Here is a 21787-nt window from a genome sequence, read left to right on the forward strand (position 1 = left end):
CACAGGAAAAGCACTCCCCACTATTGAGCAAATTTACAAGGAACACTGCCACAAGAAAGCAGCATCCATCTTCAAGGACCCCCACCATCCTGGCCATGCTCTCTTCTCACTGCTTCAATCAAGAAGGAGGTACAGAAGCTTTAGATCTCACACTACCAGGATCTGGAACAGATATTACCCCCTCAACCATCAGACTCCTGAACCAGTGTGGATTACTTCACTCACCTCAACTCTGAACTGATTCCACAACTGATGGATTCACTTTCAAGGACTCCACAGCTCATGTTCTCAATATTCTATAGTTACTTATTTTTTCTTTGCTCAGTTTTTCTTCTTTTTGCACGTTGGTTGTTTGTCAGTCTTTGTGTAGTGTTTCATTAATTCTATTGTATTTCTCTGTTCAAAAGTGAAATACCTGCAAGAAAATGAATCTCAAGGTAGTATTTAGTGACATATACGTACTTTGATAATACTTTGACATATACATTTACTTTGAACTTTGACCTCTTAACCCACTCCAAGATCCATCTAACCCTTCTCTCCCATATAGACCTCCATTTTTCTTTCATCCATGTGCTTATCTAAGAGTTTCTTAAATATCCCACACACCCACCATTCTCTGTATAAAGAACTTACCTCTGATAATCCCTCTTTAATTTCCTCCAGATGACCTTAAAATTATGCCCCTAGTATTAGTCACTGGTGGTGACAAATTTGCAGGCTAACTCTTGCCAAATGCTTCAGTGTCTAAGATTTCCAATTCTGACTGGACCAGTTCAGCTTGCGACCTCTCACCTGCTATTGGTCATCTGACACATCAGTCATCAGGGAACCCCACCTCCCCAGCCAACGGGGAACTAATCAGACTGTTCATTAACTAATTCTTGACAGCCTTTTCTCTATCCTAATGATAGTAACACTCAGCAGGTCAGCCAGTCTGTAGGAAAAGAAGCAGGAGTTAGCATTTCGGGACAAAGACTCTTTGTCAGAGCTCGGAAGGAGGGAGAAGCTCATTAAGCTGAGGCACAAGAGATTCTGAAGATGCTAGATATCTGGAGCAACACGCACAAAATGGTGGATGTACTCAGCAGGTCAGGCAGCATCTATGGAGAGGAAATGAACAGTCAATTCATGATGAAGAATCCTGACGATGGGACCTGGCCCAAAATATTGACTGTTGATTTCCCCCCATAGATGTTACCTGATCTTCTGAGCCCCTCCAGCATTTTGTGTGCTAAATTCATTAAGTTTCAGAAAGGGACATCTCTGGTAGGCTATGGGGTTAGGCTGTAGACAAGATTATCCAGTCATTGAGTGATTGGGAGCAGTCATGAATGAGAACATAGATGAAAAGGTGTAAAAATGCAGAGCAGGAAGATATGCCTAGCTGGCCATGGTGGGTACATCCTCCACTCAAAGAAGGAAAGGGTTTTTAAAAAAAACAACAAACAAGCTGAGCTTTTGGGATTTGATTCTACCATTTCAGGCTCCTTGATTTCTGAGTCAGTTGCTAACCCAGTTATTTGCTGAGTTTGCTCTCTGTGTGACAAGCCCATTCTTTTAGGTCCAGTACTAAACTCTACGTACCAAATGCAGGTAAGTGGGACTGATATAGATAAGTACAAAAGGGTCAGCATAGACATATTAGGCCAAAGGGCCTGTTTCCCTATTGTACAGTTCTTTAAGGACAGGTACAACAATCGTCTAAGCAGGCGTTTTATATTTTCCCTGTAAAGATTAATGAGCTCTGCCTTCTCTTTTCTTTTCCTTCTACAGATCTCCGCCGGATGACAGCTGGATTCATGGGAATGGCAGTTGCTATCATCCTTTTTGGCTGGATTATTGGGATCCTTGGCTGCTGTTGGGATCGGGGACTGATGCAGTACGTGGCTGGCTTACTGTTCCTCATGGGAGGTAAGGTTGTCCATCCATCCATGCCTTCAGGTCGTGTCCCAAGGCAAGGTTACTGCCGGTGATGTAAACTTGATAGGACATTCTGGAAGCATTCGGCAAGTCAGGCAGCATCTGAGGAAAGGGAAGAAGTTATTATTCCAGATTCTGCTGATGCTGGAAGTCAGCATGTCAAGCAGCATCTATAGAGGAGAATTAACAGTTGCTGTTTTGGGCCAAGACCCTTCATCAGGACTGGCTCATCACCCCTCCTAATCAACCCCATACGCTATCATCCCTTCACATCACACCCCATCGTTCTCCCACAAACCCCTCATCTGACCAAGGATAGGATTCCTCTTAAACACATGAGATTCAGAAATGCTGGAAACCTTGAGCAATGCACACAAAATGTTGGAGGAACTCAGCAAATCAGGCAGCATCAATGGAAGAGAATAAACAGTCCACGTCTTGGGCTAATACCCAATGGCCTTTCATCAGAAGTGGTTGAGACTCTAAAGGTGAACCTGGTAGTTCTCAGGAGCCCTTATCGTTGACGCCAGCTCCTGAAATTAAAAGTAAAATAGAAGTGCATTTTGGTCCTAGAGGAATGGCTGCAAGCTGGAAGGTAGCAATTGGAGAATAGTTTCATCAGTCAAGGGCTAATGGGGTGAAGTTATCTGGGAACTACTATTTCTATTATCCAAGACAGATAATATCTGAAACCCTTTTTATTGGGCATCTTTAGAAATTGCTCATTAGCCCCTCACTAACAGCCACCAGGCCTCAGCATCAAGTAAACTCACCTTTCTCCAGCTTCGTACGTCTAGGTGCATGTGACTAGGGTCCCCGCCAATTAGGATGTCTTGCCCACCCAAACCCCAGTTTGTGTGAACACTGTGTGATTTACTGCCCCTACATAGCCCGTCGGCATGCAATAACAGATTGTACCCTGCATACAATTATAAAGAAGTATATTTATGAACATTAAATTAACCAAAGATTTAGTAAGGAAAAGAAAGAAAAAGACCAAAGAGGGCCCATTATGATTAAACAGTCAAATGTGCACAGGTTGGGGCTCCGATCTTCCAAAAGCCATGTTCACCAATCCTCGGCAGACCTCCGTGCCTTGGCTCCATCGAATCGTGTTTTCCCACCGGATCGAATCCTACGACTGGTTCTCTACAGTGTCCTCTCACTTCATCTCCTGCCGAACAAAGCCACACTGGAGTCAGTCACAAAAGCCACTCCTCCAGCCTTCTCTAGAACCTTCTCTCCGTTCTGCTCTCCTAAGCAGTAACCCAAACACTGCTTCTACAGGAAGACCATTACATGAAATACCCTACAACATTCGCAGTTAAACCTTTACCAGGGCGTTACATATAAATCATTTTTTTTCAAGGAAATGTCCAGAATTGAAGGATGCAGAAATCACTCGACAGTTGAACATCCCAATCCTAATGCAAAGACACTGACCCCAGACACCAGGCCCAGACACCAATCCCAGATGCCAACCCAAGACACAAGTCCCAGACACACCCCAGACATCAGTCCCAGAGTTCAGTCCTAGAAACCAGCCTAGGCAAATACCAAATACCAATCCTAAATACTAACCCCAAATTCCATTGCAGCACCAAATATGAACACCAGATACCAATCACAGACGTCAGATACGAAGCCCAGACACCATTCCCAGATACCAACTCCAAAACACTGATACAAGACCCAAGTGCCAACTCAGTACCAAATACCAAGCCCAGGCACCAACCCCTGCACCATAAACCTGCCCCAGACACCCTCAGCACCAGATATTCACCTCAGACACCAAGTTCCCCTCCCTCAACTATATTCCAGCCACAGATACCAAGCAGCACACAGGTGCCAACTTTCCAGCCCAGATACCAGCTTGAGGACCCAGATACCATCTTTTGGATGGCAATAAGATCATACCATTTCCAATCCGCCAGAGTAGAAACATGCAGATACCCTCCCAATATAAGCCCATGGCCCGTAATTCTGATAGAAACACGCCATCCGAATACATGTGCCACCATTAAGGTTCCGATCTCATACCCAGACCATAATTTCTCAGCATGTTTCACCACTGTCCTAATTTCAAGAAATGCTAATATTATCAATTTCTCTGCCTGGAAGTGCGTGCCACTATCAGTTCCGATCACTCTGCTGCAAACCTGAATAGCTGGAACTGAGCACCAAGGCAGCCCCTGCCTCCAGGAGGAAGGAACTGTGATATACCTGGGTAACCTGAGGTTTTGCCGCAAAAAGTGATAGGATGGTCTGTTGGCTTTCATTAGTCAGGGGGACTGAGTTCAAGAGTCTCAGGATAATGTTGCAGTTCTATAAACACTTGGAGTATTTGTGTTCATTTCTAGTCACCTCATTATAGGAAGGATGTGGAAGCTTTAGAGAGGGTGCAGAGATTTACCAGAATGCTGCCTGGATTAGACAGCATGTCTTATGAGGAAAAGCTGAGTGGGCTAGGACCTTTCTCTTTGGAATGAAGGAGGGTGAGAAGAGACTCGATAGAGGTGTACAAGATGATAAGAGGCATAAATAGTGTGGACAGCCAGCACTCTTTTCTGAGCATGGGAATGGCTAATAAGAGCGGACATACTTTGAAGTTGATTGGAAGAGGGTATAGCGAGAATCAGAGGTAGGTTTTTTTTACACACAGAGTGGTGGGTGCATGGAATTTGCTGCCTGGGTGGTGGTAGAGGCTGACACATTAGGAAAACTTATGAGACTCTTAGACAGGCACATGGATGAATGAAAAATGGAGGATTGTGTGGGAGGGAAGGGTTAGATTGATCTCGGAGTAGTTTAAATGGTCAGCACATCATTAAGGGCTGGAAGGGCTGTACTGTTTTATGTTTGATGTTCTGAAGATAATTTATGGAGACAGTAGCCTCAGAAAGGATTATGACATTGTATTGTGCAGTTCTGGTGACAGTACGATGTGATTAAGCTCGAGAGGGTGAGGGAAAGATTCACGAGGATGTTACCAAGACTGGAGGGCTTGAGTTATAAGGAGCGACTGGACAGGCTGGGACTGTTTTCCCTTGAGCGAAGGAGGCTGAGGGGGTGACCTTATAGACTTTTATATCATGAGGGTTGTAGATAAGGTGTATGGTCACAATCAAGGACAGTGAAGACTAAGGCTACATCCACACTGAGTCAGTGAATTTTGAAAATGCCAGCGTCGCGAAAAAAATGAAAGGCGTCCACACCAGGTGTTTTTGAAAATACCTCCGTCCACATTAAAACGGGTCTTTGGGCGAATCTCCTCCTACTGGGCACGTGCACAGGACACATCTACAGAAAACAAGTGAAGAAAAAACAGTATGCTATTTCCGTTTCCTCCTCTTAGTTCAAGAAAGCAATGAAATGCCGCGCTGCTGCCGCCATCTGTTCTGGCATGTCATGACAGCGTTTTTAAAAAGCTCCGGTTACCCCGTCCACACTACACCGCCCAGCCGGCATTTTCAGATTTACACACTCTGGAGAGCGTTTTAGAAAAGCTCCGTTTTCAGGGGAGGAAAACGCTGTTTCAGTGTGGACGGAGGGTCAAAATGAAGAGAAAAGGCTTTGGTTACGGATTTATCTGGTCTAGTGTGGATGAGGCCTAAAGCTAAAGGGTATAAAGGTGAGAGGGGCAGGATTTAATGGGGACCTGAGGAGCAAGTTTCTCACACAGAGGCTGAAGGGTAAAATATCTAGAACAGACTACAAGAGGAAGTGATGGAGGCAGGTATAGTGACTGCACTTAATAGACATTTTGACAGGTACATGGATAGGAAAGATTTTGGAGGGACATTGACCAAACGTGGGCAAGTGGGACTACCTCAGCTCGGTGCCTCGGTCGGCACAGACAAGTTGGGCTGAAGGGCTTGTTCCTGTGCTATAGAACTCTGTGATTCTATGACTTTCGGGCTTATAAATGAGGACTCAATCAACACACGTTATTCTCTTTTAACTCCATCCTTGGCATATTCTGTCCCTCATGTGCGCCCATGATACAGATTTAATTGACTTTTAATGTTCTTGTAGCATCCACTAGAGGTGAGAAAGTCATTAAGATGGTGACGTTGGCTGAAGTCTCTCAGATTCAGTATCACAATCTGCTGAAACCACGTTTTCATTTTCCCTGAAGGACTATGGATAAATCTATTGTCTGTTCTTCAGGTGCCCGACGCTAACAGTAGATAATATCAATGTTTGGAAAGATGTTTGGAGATTGGAAAAAACACCCAGTAATGAATTTGATGTTCATCGGAGAGAGTAATGTCAGAGGTGGGGAATTGGAATCCTTTACACCACAGGGACTCAATGTGCAGTGTGTGAAAAAGATAAAGATAATGATTAACCTTATTTGTCACATGCAGATCGAAACATTGAAACATACAGTGAAATGTGTTGCTTTTGGATGTCCTGGGGGCAGCCCGCAAGTGTTGCCACGCTTCCAGCACTAACTTACCATGTTCACAGATTGCTAACCCTAACCCACATGTCTTTGGACTGTGGGAGGAAACTGGAGCACCCAGAGGAAACCCGTGTAGACATGGGGGAGAATTACAAACTCCTTATAGATAGTGGTGGGAATTGAACCCCGATCGCTTGCGCAGTAATGCGCTACGCTACCCGCTATGCTTCCATGTCACCGCTGGACTTTAAGGTCGAAAGGTAAAATGAGGGGATGAAGCAATGGTGGCTGGAAATCCACTGTACGGATATAAAGCAGGAGAGGGGATGTGCTGGTGTCTGCAGTTACTGGCTAAGTTTGTAGAGAGATGGTCAGGGCCAGAATCCAGCTTGGCCCCCTCTGCAGTACTCTTGGAACAGCTGCTACCCTTTACACAGAGCACAATGCATTTTTCTGTCTGGATTTATTTTGGGTGAACCCATGGTGACAAAGGAACACAGGGTGTTGCAAACTGAAGTCGGTCCCCTTTACTCCCGTTAAAATCACAACCATGGGATCCATTTCCTTCCACTAAGTTGTTACTACATGGACCTGGGGGAGTTAGGAATTGTCTACCATGTTCAACAGGTGTCAGGTCTTTTTGTCATAGGTAGGCCCAGCAAGCTTCTCGACAGGCCCATCCTCAGCCTGTCTACTTCCCCAACATTCAAGAAGCATCTCCAGAGGATTTGGGTCACCAAGCCAGAAAGTGCTGGCAGACTTGAATGGCTTGATGGTGGGCTGAAGAGCCTCTATCTGTGTATGTGACTCCACCTCACTTCCCCACAGGGGGCTCACTGGGGCAGATCGGGAACAGAACTGCAGCACCTCCCCCTCTGTAGTCCAGGTCTCTACTGACAGTAATGTGAAGTGCTGCTCAGCTGCCAACTCGGCTTCCCTCCCTGCTCAGTAATCTTCCAAAGCGGGCAGAGGAGTTATCCTGGGACCTATCCTGCCCCTTTGCCTCTCCTTCAGATTTACCCATGTTGTCTTACAAACACCCAACACCTTCACAGCCCTCTATCACTCAGTTTCTTTCCCCTTCTCCACCCACCACCCACACTATCCCCATTTTCCCTCCCTCTCTTGACTCCATGTACCACCTTTCCTATTAGATCCCTTCTGCAGCCCTTTGTCAATCACCTCCCAGCCTCTAGTGCTATCCTTACTCTTCCCACCTCCATCTGCCAATCACACCTTTCTCATCTAAATCCATCTTAACCCAACTGCAGTTTCTTGCCCCACCACTTCCCTTTGCCCCCTTTATACTGGCCTTCTCCCCTTGATCTTTCAGTTCAGATGAAGGGTCTTGACCCAAAATGTTGACTGTCCACTTCCCTCCATTGATGCTGCCTGACCTGCTGAGCTCCTCCAGCACTTCATTTGCTTCTCTCGATTCCAGCATCGGCTGCCTCTTGTGTCTCTAGTTCTCCTGCTCACCATTTTCCTATCTCTTTCAGTCCTCTTTGTTTCAAGAACATAGAACATAACACTACAGCACAGAACAAGCTCTCAATGTTGTGCTGTTTAACCTACTTCAACATCAATCTACCCTTTCCCTCCTACATAGCTCCGTTTTTCTATCATCCTACACACCTATCTTAAATTCCCCTAACGTGCCTGCCTCTACCACCACCCCTGGCAGGTTGTTCAATGCACCCACCAATCTCTGTATAAGGAACTTACTTCTGACAACTCCCTAAATGCTCCTCCAATCACCTTAAAATTATGCCCCCTTGCATTGGTCATTTCCACCCAGTGGAAAAGTCTCTGGCCATCCAGTTTATGTCATTTATCATCTTGCACACCTTTATCAATTCACCACTTCCTTTCCCTGTGCTAGAGAGAACATCGGAGTTTACTTGCTATGCTATCTTACACATTTTACCAGCCAAGCTTTCAAAAATCCCCTTAAGCCACATTCGCAAAAATAGGAGCTTCAGATCACTCCAGCATTTTTCTATACAGGATCCAGAGGAACAACTTTGTCCAACCTAACTGACAAGCTTGTCATTTCTTCAGTCTTTGGTCCATTTTGGGACTGTCACCTGATCTCCCCAGCACACTTGAATCCTAATTAAGCACATCCCTCTGTTTGTCAGGCCTTGTTTTTTTGTCTCTCGCAAGCAGATTATCCCCATTTAATTAAGATGATTGACTGGATGTGAAGGAAAATCCTGAAGATAATTGTTAACGTAAATGGATTCCGAAACATCACCAAAGAACCTTACAGTCAAGGTGGCACTGACAGAATGTAAATGTTTACCTGCTCTCATTCCATCAGTCCTGCATTATTTTGCACGTTGCAGTATCTGAAAGGCTGAAGGGTTGATGGGAGAGTTCCCCTGCAAACAGAGTGGCTCACCCCGTCCATTCACACGGACATCTCATTGCCTCCATCTGCCTCTTTAAACCTCTGCTGCTTGTGAAGCTGTTGCAGAGAGGGCAAATGGCAGAACTATCACCAAATGGCCCGGATCTCCTCTGGTGGCAGATTCAAGATTGAAGATTGTTTATTCTCATTCATCAGTATGAGAACAAAATAACTGTTACACCAGATCCAATGAAGCCTAAGAAAAACATAATAAATTTAGATGCATAAGATTAGTTTGTATACATAGACTGACAGAATGGACATAAAGTGATGCTAGGCACAGCAGTGTCTGTACATAAGGTGACTCTGATAGGAAATGATCAAGTAGTGATGGGGTGGGTTAATGGGTGGAGGTGTGGATCAGCCTTACTGTTTGGGGAAAGTAACTGTTTTTGAGTCTGGTGTGGATGCTGTGTAGCCTCCCCCCTGATGGGAGTGGAACAAACAGTCCATAAGCAGGGTGGGTAGGACCCCTCATAATGTTACTGGCCTGTTCCTGTATCTAGGGTATATGCAGATGTTGGGTAGGCTAGTGCCGGAGATGCACTGGACAGTTTTAACTAGCTGTTGTACAGCCCTCCTCTCTGCCCCAGTACAGTTTCGATACCACACAGTGATGCAGCAGTTCCTGCATCAACACACACAAAATGCTGCAGGAACTCATCGGATCAGGCAGTACCTAAGGAGGGAAATGGACAATCAACCTTTCAGGCTGAGACCCATCATCAGGACTGGGACAACGTTGTCCTGAGACAGACCAAGGACAACTGCCTTTTACTTCACACACCATTGAGGAACCGGAAGCACAAGTGAGGTACTGAGCTGGCCTGGCAGCATCGTCAGACCCGGGGAAAAGTGAGGGGAGCCGCTTGCTTTACATTGCAGAGAAGGGGTGGAAGGAGGGGACAGAAGAGAGGAAATGTCTGCAGGAGGGTGGAGCCTGAGAGAATGGATGTTACTGATGATGGATGAATGCAGAATCTCCCCAGGTTACGATTGCCCAGCTCACATACAGCCTGTACATGCAAAGAAACATTTGGGAGAGCAGCAGGGTGGATTTGCTGGCTGTTGTGAAGCTGTAGGCATTTTCTGCCATATAGGGACTCGTTTTGTGTCAATGTCTGAGTGCTTGAGTTAAACACCCCAGTTTAACTGTATGTTGTCCTTGGCCGGTCTATGTTTTTATTTAAACGTATTGTGCGGCCACATTTCTGGACAGTAATTGGCTCAGGTTGCAAGCAGTTGTCAGGTCCAGAACCCTGTTGGAATCCAGGGAAGACATGGAAGGAAATGAATGAGAACAAGAGATGAAAAAAAAGATCATTCCCTTCTATTTACAACGCACACAAAATGCCAGAGAAACTTGGAAAGTCAGGCAGCATCTATGGAGGAGAATAATCTTGACGTTTTGGTCCAAGACCCTTCATGAGGACCGGAAAGGAAGGGGGCAGAATCTCATTCTGAATCATTGACTGTTTATTCCCCTCCATGGATGCTGCCTGACCTACTGAGTTCCTCCAGCATTTTATGTGTGTTGCTCTGGATTTCCAGCATCTGCAGAATCTCTGATGTTTGTGTCCTTCTACTTAAATCTTCTCCAGGAACATCACCTCTGTTGCCAGGGTACTCCTGAGACTCTTGTTTATCTCACACATTCCCTCTGTTCCCCCCACTCCTCTGCCGCTCTCTCTACGCCTCTACAAATTAAACCACACCTATTTTCTCATTAGTCCCAGTTCTAATGCTCGATTGTTGAACTGAAACACCATCTCTGCTTCCCTCTCCTCAGATGCTGCCTGACCCGGTGACTATTTTCTGCTTTGTGTTTCAGACTTCCAGCGTCTGCTGTGTTTTTTTTCACTCTTAAGCCACAAAGGGAAGAGTAAGGTGGAGATGGCCCAGATGTCACAGCGCGGGGTCAGTGGGACAAATTGTGTCACCATGACAATACCAATAATCTAACTGCGTCATAGTGTCATTGCCTCATAGTTCAAACCAAACCTTGGTTCAGAATCAGATTTATTATCACTGACATATGTTGAGAAGCGTGCCATTTTGTGGAAGCAGTACAGTGCAAGGCATAAAAAATTACTATAAGATACAAAAAAAAAGCAAAAGATGAATAAAGAGGTAGTGTTCATGGGTTCATGCATTGATTGGAAATCTGATGGCAGAGGGGAAGAAGCTGCTCCTAAAATATTGAGTGTAGATCTTCAAGCTCCTGTATTTCCTTCCTGATGACAATAACAAGCAGATGGCATGTCCTGGATTATAAAGGTCTTTAGTGACGGATGGCATCTTCTTGAGACACCACCTTTTGAAGACGTCCTCAATGTGTAGGATCGAAAGAGGTTCTAGAGGATTGTGCCCATGATGGAGCTAGCTGGGCCTACAACCCTCTGGAGTCTCTTTCAGTCCTACGTATTGGAGTCTCCATGCTAGGCAGAACACTGTCCATGGTACATCTGTAGAAGTAAGCTGGAGACTTTTATAACAAAGCAAATCTCTACAAACTCCTAATGAAGTATAGCCACTGGCAGCCTGCCTTCATGATAGATCCTCTGAGGGTTGAAGTCCAGGAACTTGAAGCTGTTGACCACGTGGGTTTCCTCCAGGTGCTTCATTTTCCTCTCATATCCCAAGGACTTGAGAGTTGGTAGATTAACAGGCCACTTTAAATTATTCCTAGTGTACTCAAGTTGTGTAGGAGGGGGAGTGGTTGAAGTTAACAGTGATGCAAGAAGAGAAGTGGGATTAGTATGAAAAGTTGTTCAAGACGCTTAATGGTTAGTATCGACAAGATGGGCCAAAAAACTTGCTTCAGTGGCATAATACTAGGACTGAGATACCATCACACTCAACAGAGTACATGTCAGAAGCAACCTGCATTGATTATGCAAACCCCAACCATCTCCTTAATGCAATTTTCAGGACACTTCTCTCATTGCAATAACTGACACAATATTAATGGTTCAGCCAGTAATTGATTCTCCAGGTCCATTACTCTGCAGAGCAAAAGGAAAACTAAACAGGTTTATTCATTTCATATTCCTGTCAGTGCACTCTACGTTCACTGCTCGAATTAAGCACTGCGCTTCAGCCTCTGAATTAGGATCATGTCCTCCCAATTATTCTCCTTTCACCTTGCTAATTCACTTGGCTCTGGGAGTCTCTTGTGGATTCTTCTCGTTCATCCCGAGGCATCTGTACAGCCTAGGTGCCCTTTTGAATATCATGTCCAAGCAGTATTCTAGATTCTGTCACACCAGTGAGTTGTGAAAGACCAGAGTGGTTTGATCTGCCAGATACACTCAGTTGCTACTTTATTAGGTACGTCCTGTTCCTAGTAACATGATCACTGAGTGTATGTTTGTTGCCCTCTGCTGCTGTAGCCCATCCACTTTAAAGTTCGATGTGTTGTGCATTCAGAGATGCTCTTCTGTGCACCACTGTTGTAATGTGAGTATTGAGTGTACTGTCGCCTTCCTGTCAGCGTGAATCACCCTGGCCATTCTCCTCTTCCCTCTCTCATTAACAACACATTTTCACCCTCAGACTGCCGCACACTGGATGTGTTTTTTTTTGCTTATCACACCAATCTCTGAAAACTCTAGAGACAGTTGTACGTGAAGGTCAGGGGAGATCAGCAGTTTCTGAGATTCTCAAAACACTCTGTGTGGCATCAATAGTCATTCCATGGTCAAAGTCACTTAGATCACATTTCTTCTATGTTTTGATGTTTGGTCTGAACAAGAGCTGAACCTCTTGACCACGTCGGCATGCTTTTATGCATTGAGTTGCTGCTTTTTGATTGGCTGATTAGACATTTGCAGTAACAAGCAGATATTCAGGGGTACCGAATAAAGTGGCCAAAGAGTGTAAATGTCTTTGAGAGACAAACCCAGTTAATAACCACCTTCAGTTGACTGTGTCCAGCCTTCAACGTTCAGAAATCACTCTGGGATACTTTAGTGTGTCTGTTTTCCCCTATGGGTTGCTAAAGGATAATTTTGCAAAGAGCATAAGCCACAGCAGCCAGCACTGTTCCCATCATGAGTCCACCTCCCCCCTCCTCCCCGGCTCTCGGCTGAATGACAAGACATCCAGGATACTGGCATCAGTATTGTCACATGCACAATCCAGGTAGATCCTGCTGGAAAGATAATTACATCAAGGTAATGAAAAAAGAAAACAAAATGCAAAATGTAGGGTTAATGTACAGGAAGCGCAGTGCAGGTGGACAAGTATTCAACACCAAGCTGGAAATCATGCGCAGCACACAAAATGCTGGAGGAACTCAGGATGTCAGACAGCATCCATGGAGGGGAATAAACAGTCGACATTTCAGACTCAGTTCTGGAAAGGAAAGGGCAGAAGCAGGTAGACAAATAACCCTCTTTAAATGGGAGCGTTGATCCAAAGTCAGTTTTATTTAAATATCCCTACCTGACACAGATTTACTTCCAGCACAGTGCCAAACCGGGGGCACATTGGATCCTTGCCTGTTAGCAGATTTTGTTTGATTTACTTTTTTTATTTAAAGACACAGCATGGTAACAGGCCCTTCTGGCCCAGTGTGACACCCAGTTACACCCATGTGACCAATTAACCTACTAACCCATACGTCTTTAGAATGTGGGAGGAGAGTAAACTCAGGCGGTAATGGGGAGAACGTACAGACTCCTCACAGACAGTGGCAGGAATTGAACCCAGGTCACTGGTCCTACAGGTGTTACACTAACCACTACGCTACTGTGTCGGGTAATTGCAGAGAATTGAAACCACCAATCAGAGCCAAAACACATTCCTCCCCATCTGCATCATCCTTCCCACTCCCATGTTTCTGCTCAGTGATCAGTTATTCCTAACTCCAGGCATTTAACTCATCCATCTATTTCTCAATGGCAGAAGAAGTCTTGTTGCCTTGCAGATCTCTGCTGAGAGTTCTCGGTTTAAAATGCATACAGTGAAGGAAACTCTTAAGAGCAAAACTGAAGAAGTGAAAGTCCAAGTAAGAATAGGAAAAGCATAAAAAAATTAACTCCTGTACATTTCACCGTGCGACAGACACAGAGCTGAGAAACAGGAGCCAAGAGCTTTACACTGCGACACGTACTGTACATGTCAAGGAGTTCAACATTCAAGATTCAGGTTAATTAGTTACTTGTACATTGGAACATACAGTGAAATGCATTGTTTGGGTTAATGACTACACACTCAAGGATGTGCTGCGGGGCAGCTCACTAGTGTCATCACACAATCCAGTGTCAACACAGCATGCCCACAATGTTCAGCAGAACAACACAGAACACAACAGAGAAAACATCAGCAGAAACAAGCCCCAATCCTCCCTCACACCCACACACGTACACAGTCCTCTAACCCCAACGGAGTCCACTTCCTTCAGCCTCCAGTGGCCTTCAACATGCAGATAACGGGCCTTCAACCAACCCAACAGATTCTCAGATCTGAGGCTACAGCTAATGGGCTTTGACTTCCAGATTTTCAATTTGAGCCTCAGGCCTTGATCTCAACATTAACCATAGAAACTGCCTTCACCAAACACCATGCCTCAAGCTCCAAACTCGCTGATGACAATATCAACCAGATATGAACTAGCCTTTGGTAGCACTGCAAAATCTATCATGGGATACTTGACATTAATGATAAGCTATCCACTCCTGTAGCTCAGTAGGCAACCTGATTCCTGGGCCATTCTGTGGCAGCCAGTCCCAAACACCGAACAGCAACAATTCATGTCTTTCATGACACCAGTAAATTCACAGAGACCAGAAGTCAAAGCCTGTTGGCTGGAGACCTGGGTCTGTAAATCTCTGCAAGTCTGCTAGTGTTTTAATTGTGGACTTCAGGAAAAGGAAGTCATGCAGGCACAAACCAGTCCTCATTGAGGGACCAGAAGTGGAAGGGGTGAGCAGTTTAAAATTCCTGGGTGTGAACTTCATTGCAAAGAAGGCATGACAGTGGCTATATTTAATTGGGAGTTTGAGGAGATTTGGTATGTCACCAAGACTCTGGCAAATCTCTCTAGATGTACTGTGGAGATCATTCTAACTTGTTGCATCACTATCTGGTATGGAGGGGCCACTGCACAGCATCAGAAAAAAAGCTGCAGAGGGTTGTAAACCCAGCCAGCTCCATCATGGACATTAACCTCCTCACCATCAAGGACATCTTCAAAAGCCGATGCCTCAGAGAGGCGACATCCATCATTAAGGATCCTCGCCATTCAGAACATGCCCTCTTCTCACTGACACCATCAGAATGGAGGCATAGGAGCCCAAAGACAGACAGACAGACACAAACACACACACACACACACACACACACACACACACACACACACACACACACACACACACACACACACACACACACACACACACACACACACACACACACACACACACACACACACACACCCCCCCCCCCCCCATTTTAGGAGCAGCTTCTTCCCCTCCATCATCAGACTTCTGAATGGACAATGAACCCATCAACACTATCTCACTATTTTTTGCATTCATATTTTTATTAATATAGTTATTTAAGGTGGGGGTGTATATATATATATATATACAAATGTTTGTGTGTGTATATATATATATACACACACACATATACAGTACTGTGCAAAGGTCCTAGGCACATGTTAAAAAATTCTGTAAAGCAAAGATGCTTTCAAAAATAATTAAATGTAAAGTTTCTAAGTATCAATAATTACTATAAAGAACAGGAAACAATAAGAAACTAGATCAAAATCAACATTTGGTGTGACCACCCTTTGTCCTTAAAACTGCATCAGTTCCCTTAGGTGCACTGTCGTGCAGTTTTGTAAGAAAATTGGTGGGTAGGCTGTTCCAGACAACTCGGAGAACGTGCCACAGTTCTTCTGCAGACTGGCTGTGTCTCTTGCTTCTGTCTCTCCAGATAGTCCCAGACAGTCTTGATGACGTTGAAATCAGGGCTCTGCGGATGCCATACCATCTGTTGCAGAACTCCTTGTTCTTCTTTTCAAAGATAGTTTTTTATGATCTTGGCCATGTGTTTGGGGTGCTTGTCCAGTTGTAGATTGAACTTGGGCCAGTCAGCTGCCTCCTTGAGATGAACTTCTCAGTATTGAGGATTCTATTAATTCTGACCAGATCGCCAACTCTATTTGCAGTAATGCAACCCCAAACCTGCAGGGAACCTCCACCATACTTCGCTGTTGGCTGCAGACACTCATCCATGTAGCACTCTCCAGCTCTTCAATAGACAAAATACCTCCTGGTTGAGCCAAAAATTTCAAATTTTGACTCGTCAGTCCAGTCCACCTGCTGCCATTGTTCAGCACCCTAGTCCTTGTGCTTCTTTGCTTAGGTGAGTCTCTTGGCTTTGCTTCCACTTCAGAAGCAGCAATTCTTCCATGAAGACCACTTCTGACAAGACTTCTCCAGAATGTAGAAGGGTGTACTTGGGTTCCAGTGGTTTCTGTAAGATCAGAGCAGATAGCAATGCTGGACTTCTGACTTAAAAGAGATGTCAGTTTGACGTCTCTCCTGTCTGCAGCACTCAGTATCCCTGGCTGACCACTGCATTTCTGGTCCTCAACCTTGCCCATTTTTTGTGCTGCTTCAGAAGAGCTTGGACAGCACGTCTTGAAACTCCCGTCTGCTGCAGAATTTCTGCTTGGGAGAGACCTTGCTGATGCAGAATGACCACCTTGTGACTTGCTGCTATGCTCTCTCTTGCCATGGTGTAAGAATTGATGATTTGAAGGTTGAAGTATCACATTTGCCACACCCTCACCTTTTAGTTTGGTTGTCCATCACCCAGTTTGATTCCTTCTGCACCCGCTTCTGTTTCAGTTAATCAGATTAGTTCCTTCAACTCATTATGTCATTGATCATTAGCATCCTGTTTGTTATCTTTGCTCAATCATGCGCTGGGCTATATACCTACTAAGTAATCAAGTTTTTTTTTATTTTACAAGTGGCTTATTACTTAATATGCTACTTTCTGTAACAAAATACAAATATTTAACAGTTTAATTTTTTTTGGAAAATGGATGTTTGGAAATCTAAAATTTGCTCTTATCCACTAACACGCCACTGCAGAAGACAAAAAAAATACACGTCTAAAACAAAATTTATATAAAAAACCTAGGGTGCCTAAGACTTTTGCACAATACTGTATCATATAGCACTTGTAATGTACAGCTCTTTTTAATGTATTACACTGTACACCTGCAGTAAAACAACCATTTTCACAATATATGCTGGTAATAATAAACCTGATTCTGAATCCAATGTCAGTAACGCCCCGGAAGTGGGTTTATAATTTCTGACCAACATGAGCAAGTCTGCAGATGCTGGAAATCCAAAGCAACACACACAGAACGCAGGACGAATGGAAAAGAGTAAACAGTTGATTCTTCAGGACTGAGTGGGAAGGGGAAAGATGGCAGGATAAAAAGGCGGGGGAGAGGGGAAGGGGGCTAGCTGGAAAGTGATAGTTGAAGCCAGGCAGGTGGGAAAGGTCAAGGGCTGGAGAAGAAAGAATCTGTTAGGAGAGGAGAGTGAACAGGAGAAAGAGACAGAGGAGGGAACCCAGGGGGAAGTAATGGGCATATGAGAAGAAGTGAAAGGAATAGAGGAAAGAGGAGGATATTTGTTCACTGGAAGGAGAAATTGATACTCATACCAACAGGTTGGAGGCTACCCAGATGGAATATAAAGTGTTGCTCCTCCACCCTGAGGGTGGACTCATCTTGGCAAAAGTGGAGGAATGGGGATCGGAATTGAAATGTTTTGCCACCGGGAAGTCCCACTTGCGGCAAATGGTGCAGAAGTGCTTGACGAAGTGGTCCCCCAATTTACTATGGGTCTCACAAATGTAGAGGAGGCTGCATCAGGAGCATTGGGCACAATAGACAGGACATGGGAGAAGTGTTGCCTCACCTGGAAGGACTGTTTAGGGCCCTGAATGGAGGTGAGGGAGGAGGTGTAGGGGCAGATATAGGACTTATGCCACTTGCAGGGATAAGTGCCTGGAAGGAGATTAGTGGGGAGGGATGAGTGGATAAAGGAATCGTGGAGAGAACAATCCCTGTGGAAAGTGGAGGGGGGAGGTGAAGATATGTTTAGTGGCAGGATCCTGATGAAGATGGCGGAAGTTGCGGGGGATAATGTGTTGGCTGATAGAGTGCTAGGTAAGGAGAAGAGGGATTCTATCACTATTACGGTGGTAGGAAGATGGAGTGAGCGCAAATGTGTGGGAAATTGAGAAGATGCAGGTGAGGGTAGCATCAATAGCAGAGAGGAGGAAACCACAGGGGTTAAACATATCTTTACCTCCCAACCCCCTCCACTCCCTCTGTGATTCCTTTGACCATTTGTCCCTCCCCACTAATCTCCCTCCCAGGCACTTGTCCCTGTAAGCGGCCTAGGTGCTACACCGGCCCACACACCTCCTCCCTCACCTCCATTCAGGGCTGCATATAGTCCTTCCAGGTGAGGTAACACTTTGCCTGCGAATCTTCTGGGGCTGTCTATTGTGTCTGGTGCTCCTGGTGTGGCCTCCTCTACACTGGTGACACCTGTCATAAATTGGGGGACTAATTCTTCGAGCCCTCCTGCGCCACCTACCACCAGCGGGACTTCCCAGTGACCAAACGATTTAATTCCCATTCCCATTCCCGTTCCAACATGACGATCCATGGCCTCCTCTTGTGCCAAGATGGAGGAGCAACACCTTATATTCCGACAGGGTCCCCTCCAACCTGATGGCATGATTAGCGATTTCTCCTTCCAGTGAATAATTTTTGTCTCTCCCACTTCTATTCCCCACTCTGACCATTCACTTCTTCTCACCTGTCCCTTACTTCCCCTGAGTTCCCTCCTCCTTCCCCTTCTCCTGTTGACCACTATCCTCTCCAACCAGAGGCCTGACCTGCTGAGTCCCTCCAGTATTTTCCATGTGTTACTGCAAATAATTTTAGATGGATGTTTTGAAGCAAAATTATACATTTACAACACATCCGTTTATGTCTGCAGACTTTTGAATTGAGTTTGAAGTATAGGTTCTGCTGTACTGCACACAGCCCCCCCCCCCCAAGCCCCACACAGTCACTACCCACAGACAGGAGTGTCATTCCATTAACAACAATGCAGTTGGTTTTGGGGATGTTAATAGAGGAATGTGTGTTGTTCAGTAAACACGGGCAACTCCCTAGCGTGTAGATAAGATACAAGCACCTCCTACGTCCACGAGAAAACTGGCAGGGCTTGCATTTCATATTGCATCTAAAAGAAGGTGCCTCTGACAACGCAGCATTTCCTTACGGAGGGGTTGGATAGCTTGGATTTGCATTCCTTCAAGCAATAGATGCTGAGGGAATAGCTGAGTGAGTTAACCAAGCCACATAGGTTGTTACAAAGACATGTGGATGAGCCCACATAAAGTTAGTGAATTCAACAGTCTGATAATATGCACATATGAGCCACAAAAATACTCTCCCTCTCCCTCTTCCTCATCCTAGCCATCACCCTCACCCTCTCCCCTTCACCCTCACCCTCATCCTCTCCCTTTCCCCTTCACCCTCTCCCTCTCCCCTTCACACTCACCCTCTCCCTCTCACTTTCCCATTCCTTTACCATGTCCCTCTCACTACCCCCTCCCCTTTTCTATCTCTCTCTCCCCAATTCCCTCCCCTACTTCCCACCCCCTCAGCCTTTAGTAATTGTTCTTTCTTACCAGTCTTATTCAATATTCGAGATTGTTTATTGTCATTCTTCAGTACGAGTGTAAAGGAGAACACAATGATTATTACTCTGGATTCAATGCAGCATAAAAAACAAAATAATAATGAAAATCACTACCAATATCAATATAAAAAAACATTCCTATAAAACACAATGTAAAAGTAATTGCTGAGTGTAGCCTTTATACCTAAGTTTAGCTTCTATGCTTTGACAGATTATATATACATTAAGTGAAAGTTGGTGCAGGACTATCTGAACATTGCAGCCAGCAGGGTGAGTATCAGTGCATTAGGGGTGCAGAATCAAAAGGGTAGCAAATACAGTACTCAAAGTGTTATATCTCAGTGCACGGAGTATAAGAAATAAGGTGATGATCTTGTTGCGCTTTTACAGATTGTCAGGTATGATGTGGCCATCACTGAATTGTGACTGAAGGATGGTTGTAGTTGGGAGCTGAATGTATTGGAGGGACAGGAAGGTAGACAGAGCGGGTGACGTGGCTCTGCTGGTAAAGAATGATATCACATCAGTAGAAAGATGTGACGTAGATTCGGAAGATGTTGAATTCTTGTGGATTCTGATTAAGAAACTGTAAAGATTTTAACATGCAGGTAGATTGCAAAAATCAAGTTGATAATGGATCTCAAGGAAATGAATTTGTTGAATGCCAATGAGATGGCTTTTTAGAGCTATATGTCGTTGAGCCTACTAGGGGATCAGCTATACTGTATACTGGATTGGGTGTTATGTGCTGAACCTGAGGTGATTAGAGAGCTTAAGGTAAAGGAACTTAAGGAGACAGTGATCACAATATGATTAAGTTCAACTTGAAATTTGATAGGGAGATAGTAAAGTCAAGTAACAGTATTTCAGTGGTATGAGAGAGGAGTTGGCCAAAGTCAGTTGGGAGGGGATGATGGCAGTGATGACAACAGAGCAGCAATGGCATGAGTTTCTGGGGAAAATGGAGAAGGTGCAGGATAGATGTATTCCAAAGACAATGAAATACTCAAATGGTAAAATAGTACAACCATGGCTGACAAAGGAAGTCAAAGCTCATGTTAAAGCAAAAGAGAGGGCATACAACAAAGCCAAAATTAGCAGGAAGGTAGAGGATTGGAAAGCTTTTAAAAACCTGCAGAAAGCAACTAAAAGAATCATTGGGAGAGAAACAATGAAATATGAAAGCAAGCTAGCAAACAATATTCAGGTAGATAGAAAAGGCTTTTTCAAGTATAGAAAAAATAAAAGAGAGATGAGAGTGGATATAGGACTGCTAGAAAATGAGGCCACAGGAATAGTAACAGAGTACAAGGAGATGGCAGTTGCACTAAGTGAGTATTTTGCATCAGTCTTCGCTGTGGCAGACACTAGCAGTGTGCCAGGTGATGAAGGGTGTAAGGGAAGAGAAGTGAGTGCAGTTACTATTACAAAGGAGCAAGTGCTCAAAAAGCTGAAGGAACTAAAGTTACATAAATCACCCAGAACAGATGAACTGCACCTTAGGGTTCTGAAAGAGGTAGTGGTAGATATTGTGGAGGCATAAGTAATGATCATTCAAGAATCATTGGACTCTGGCATGGTTCTGGAGTACTGGAAATTTCCAAATGTCACTCCACTCTTTAATAAAGGAGGAAGGCAGCAGAAAGGAAATTATAAACCAGTTAGCCTGATCTCAGTAGTTGGGAAGATGTTGAGTCAATTGTTAAGGATGAGGTTATGGAGTACTTGGTGACATAGGACAAGATAGGACAAAGTCAGCATTGTTTCCTTAAGGGAAAATGTTACCTGACAAACCTGTTGGAATTCTTTGAAGAGATTACAAATAGGATAGATTAACAGGATGCAGTGGATGTTGTATATTTGGATTTTCAGGAGGCCTTTGACAAGATGCCACATATGAGGCTGCTTACTAAGTTAAGAGCCTGTGGTATTACAGGAAAGCTGCAGAAGGACTTAGACTGATTAGGAGAATGGGTAAGAAAGTGGCAAATGAAATACAATGTTGGAAAATGCATGGTCATGCACTTTAGTAGAAGAAATAAATGTGCAGACTATTTTCTAAATGGGGAGAAAATCCAAAAATTTGAGATGCAAAAGGATGTGATGCTGAGGCTTTATAAGGCACTGTGAGGCCTCAGCTTGAGTATTGCGAACAGTTTTGGACTCATCTGAGAAAATATGTACTGCAATCAAGAGGGTCCAGAGGAGGTTCACGAGGATGATTCCAGGAATGAAAGGGTTATCATATGAGGAACGTTTGATAGCTCTGGGCCTGTACTC

At 44.6% G+C, this 21787-nt stretch overlaps 1 protein-coding gene across 2 annotated transcripts in view; it reads left to right on the forward strand.

Moving 5' to 3' along the window:
• Positions 1–21787, forward strand: part of tmem178bb (transmembrane protein 178Bb) — a 391627-nt gene that overhangs the window by 334288 nt on the left and 35552 nt on the right. For both annotated transcript variants that reach the window (XM_073058933.1, XM_073058932.1), the window contains exon 3: positions 1777–1914. In XM_073058933.1, the coding sequence (XP_072915034.1) occupies positions 1777–1914 (138 nt within the window). The remainder of the gene's footprint in view (positions 1–1776; positions 1915–21787) is intronic.

This window comes from Hemitrygon akajei, chromosome 10 (assembly GCF_048418815.1).
Source record: "Hemitrygon akajei chromosome 10, sHemAka1.3, whole genome shotgun sequence".
Lineage (NCBI taxonomy): Eukaryota > Metazoa > Chordata > Chondrichthyes > Myliobatiformes > Dasyatidae > Hemitrygon > Hemitrygon akajei.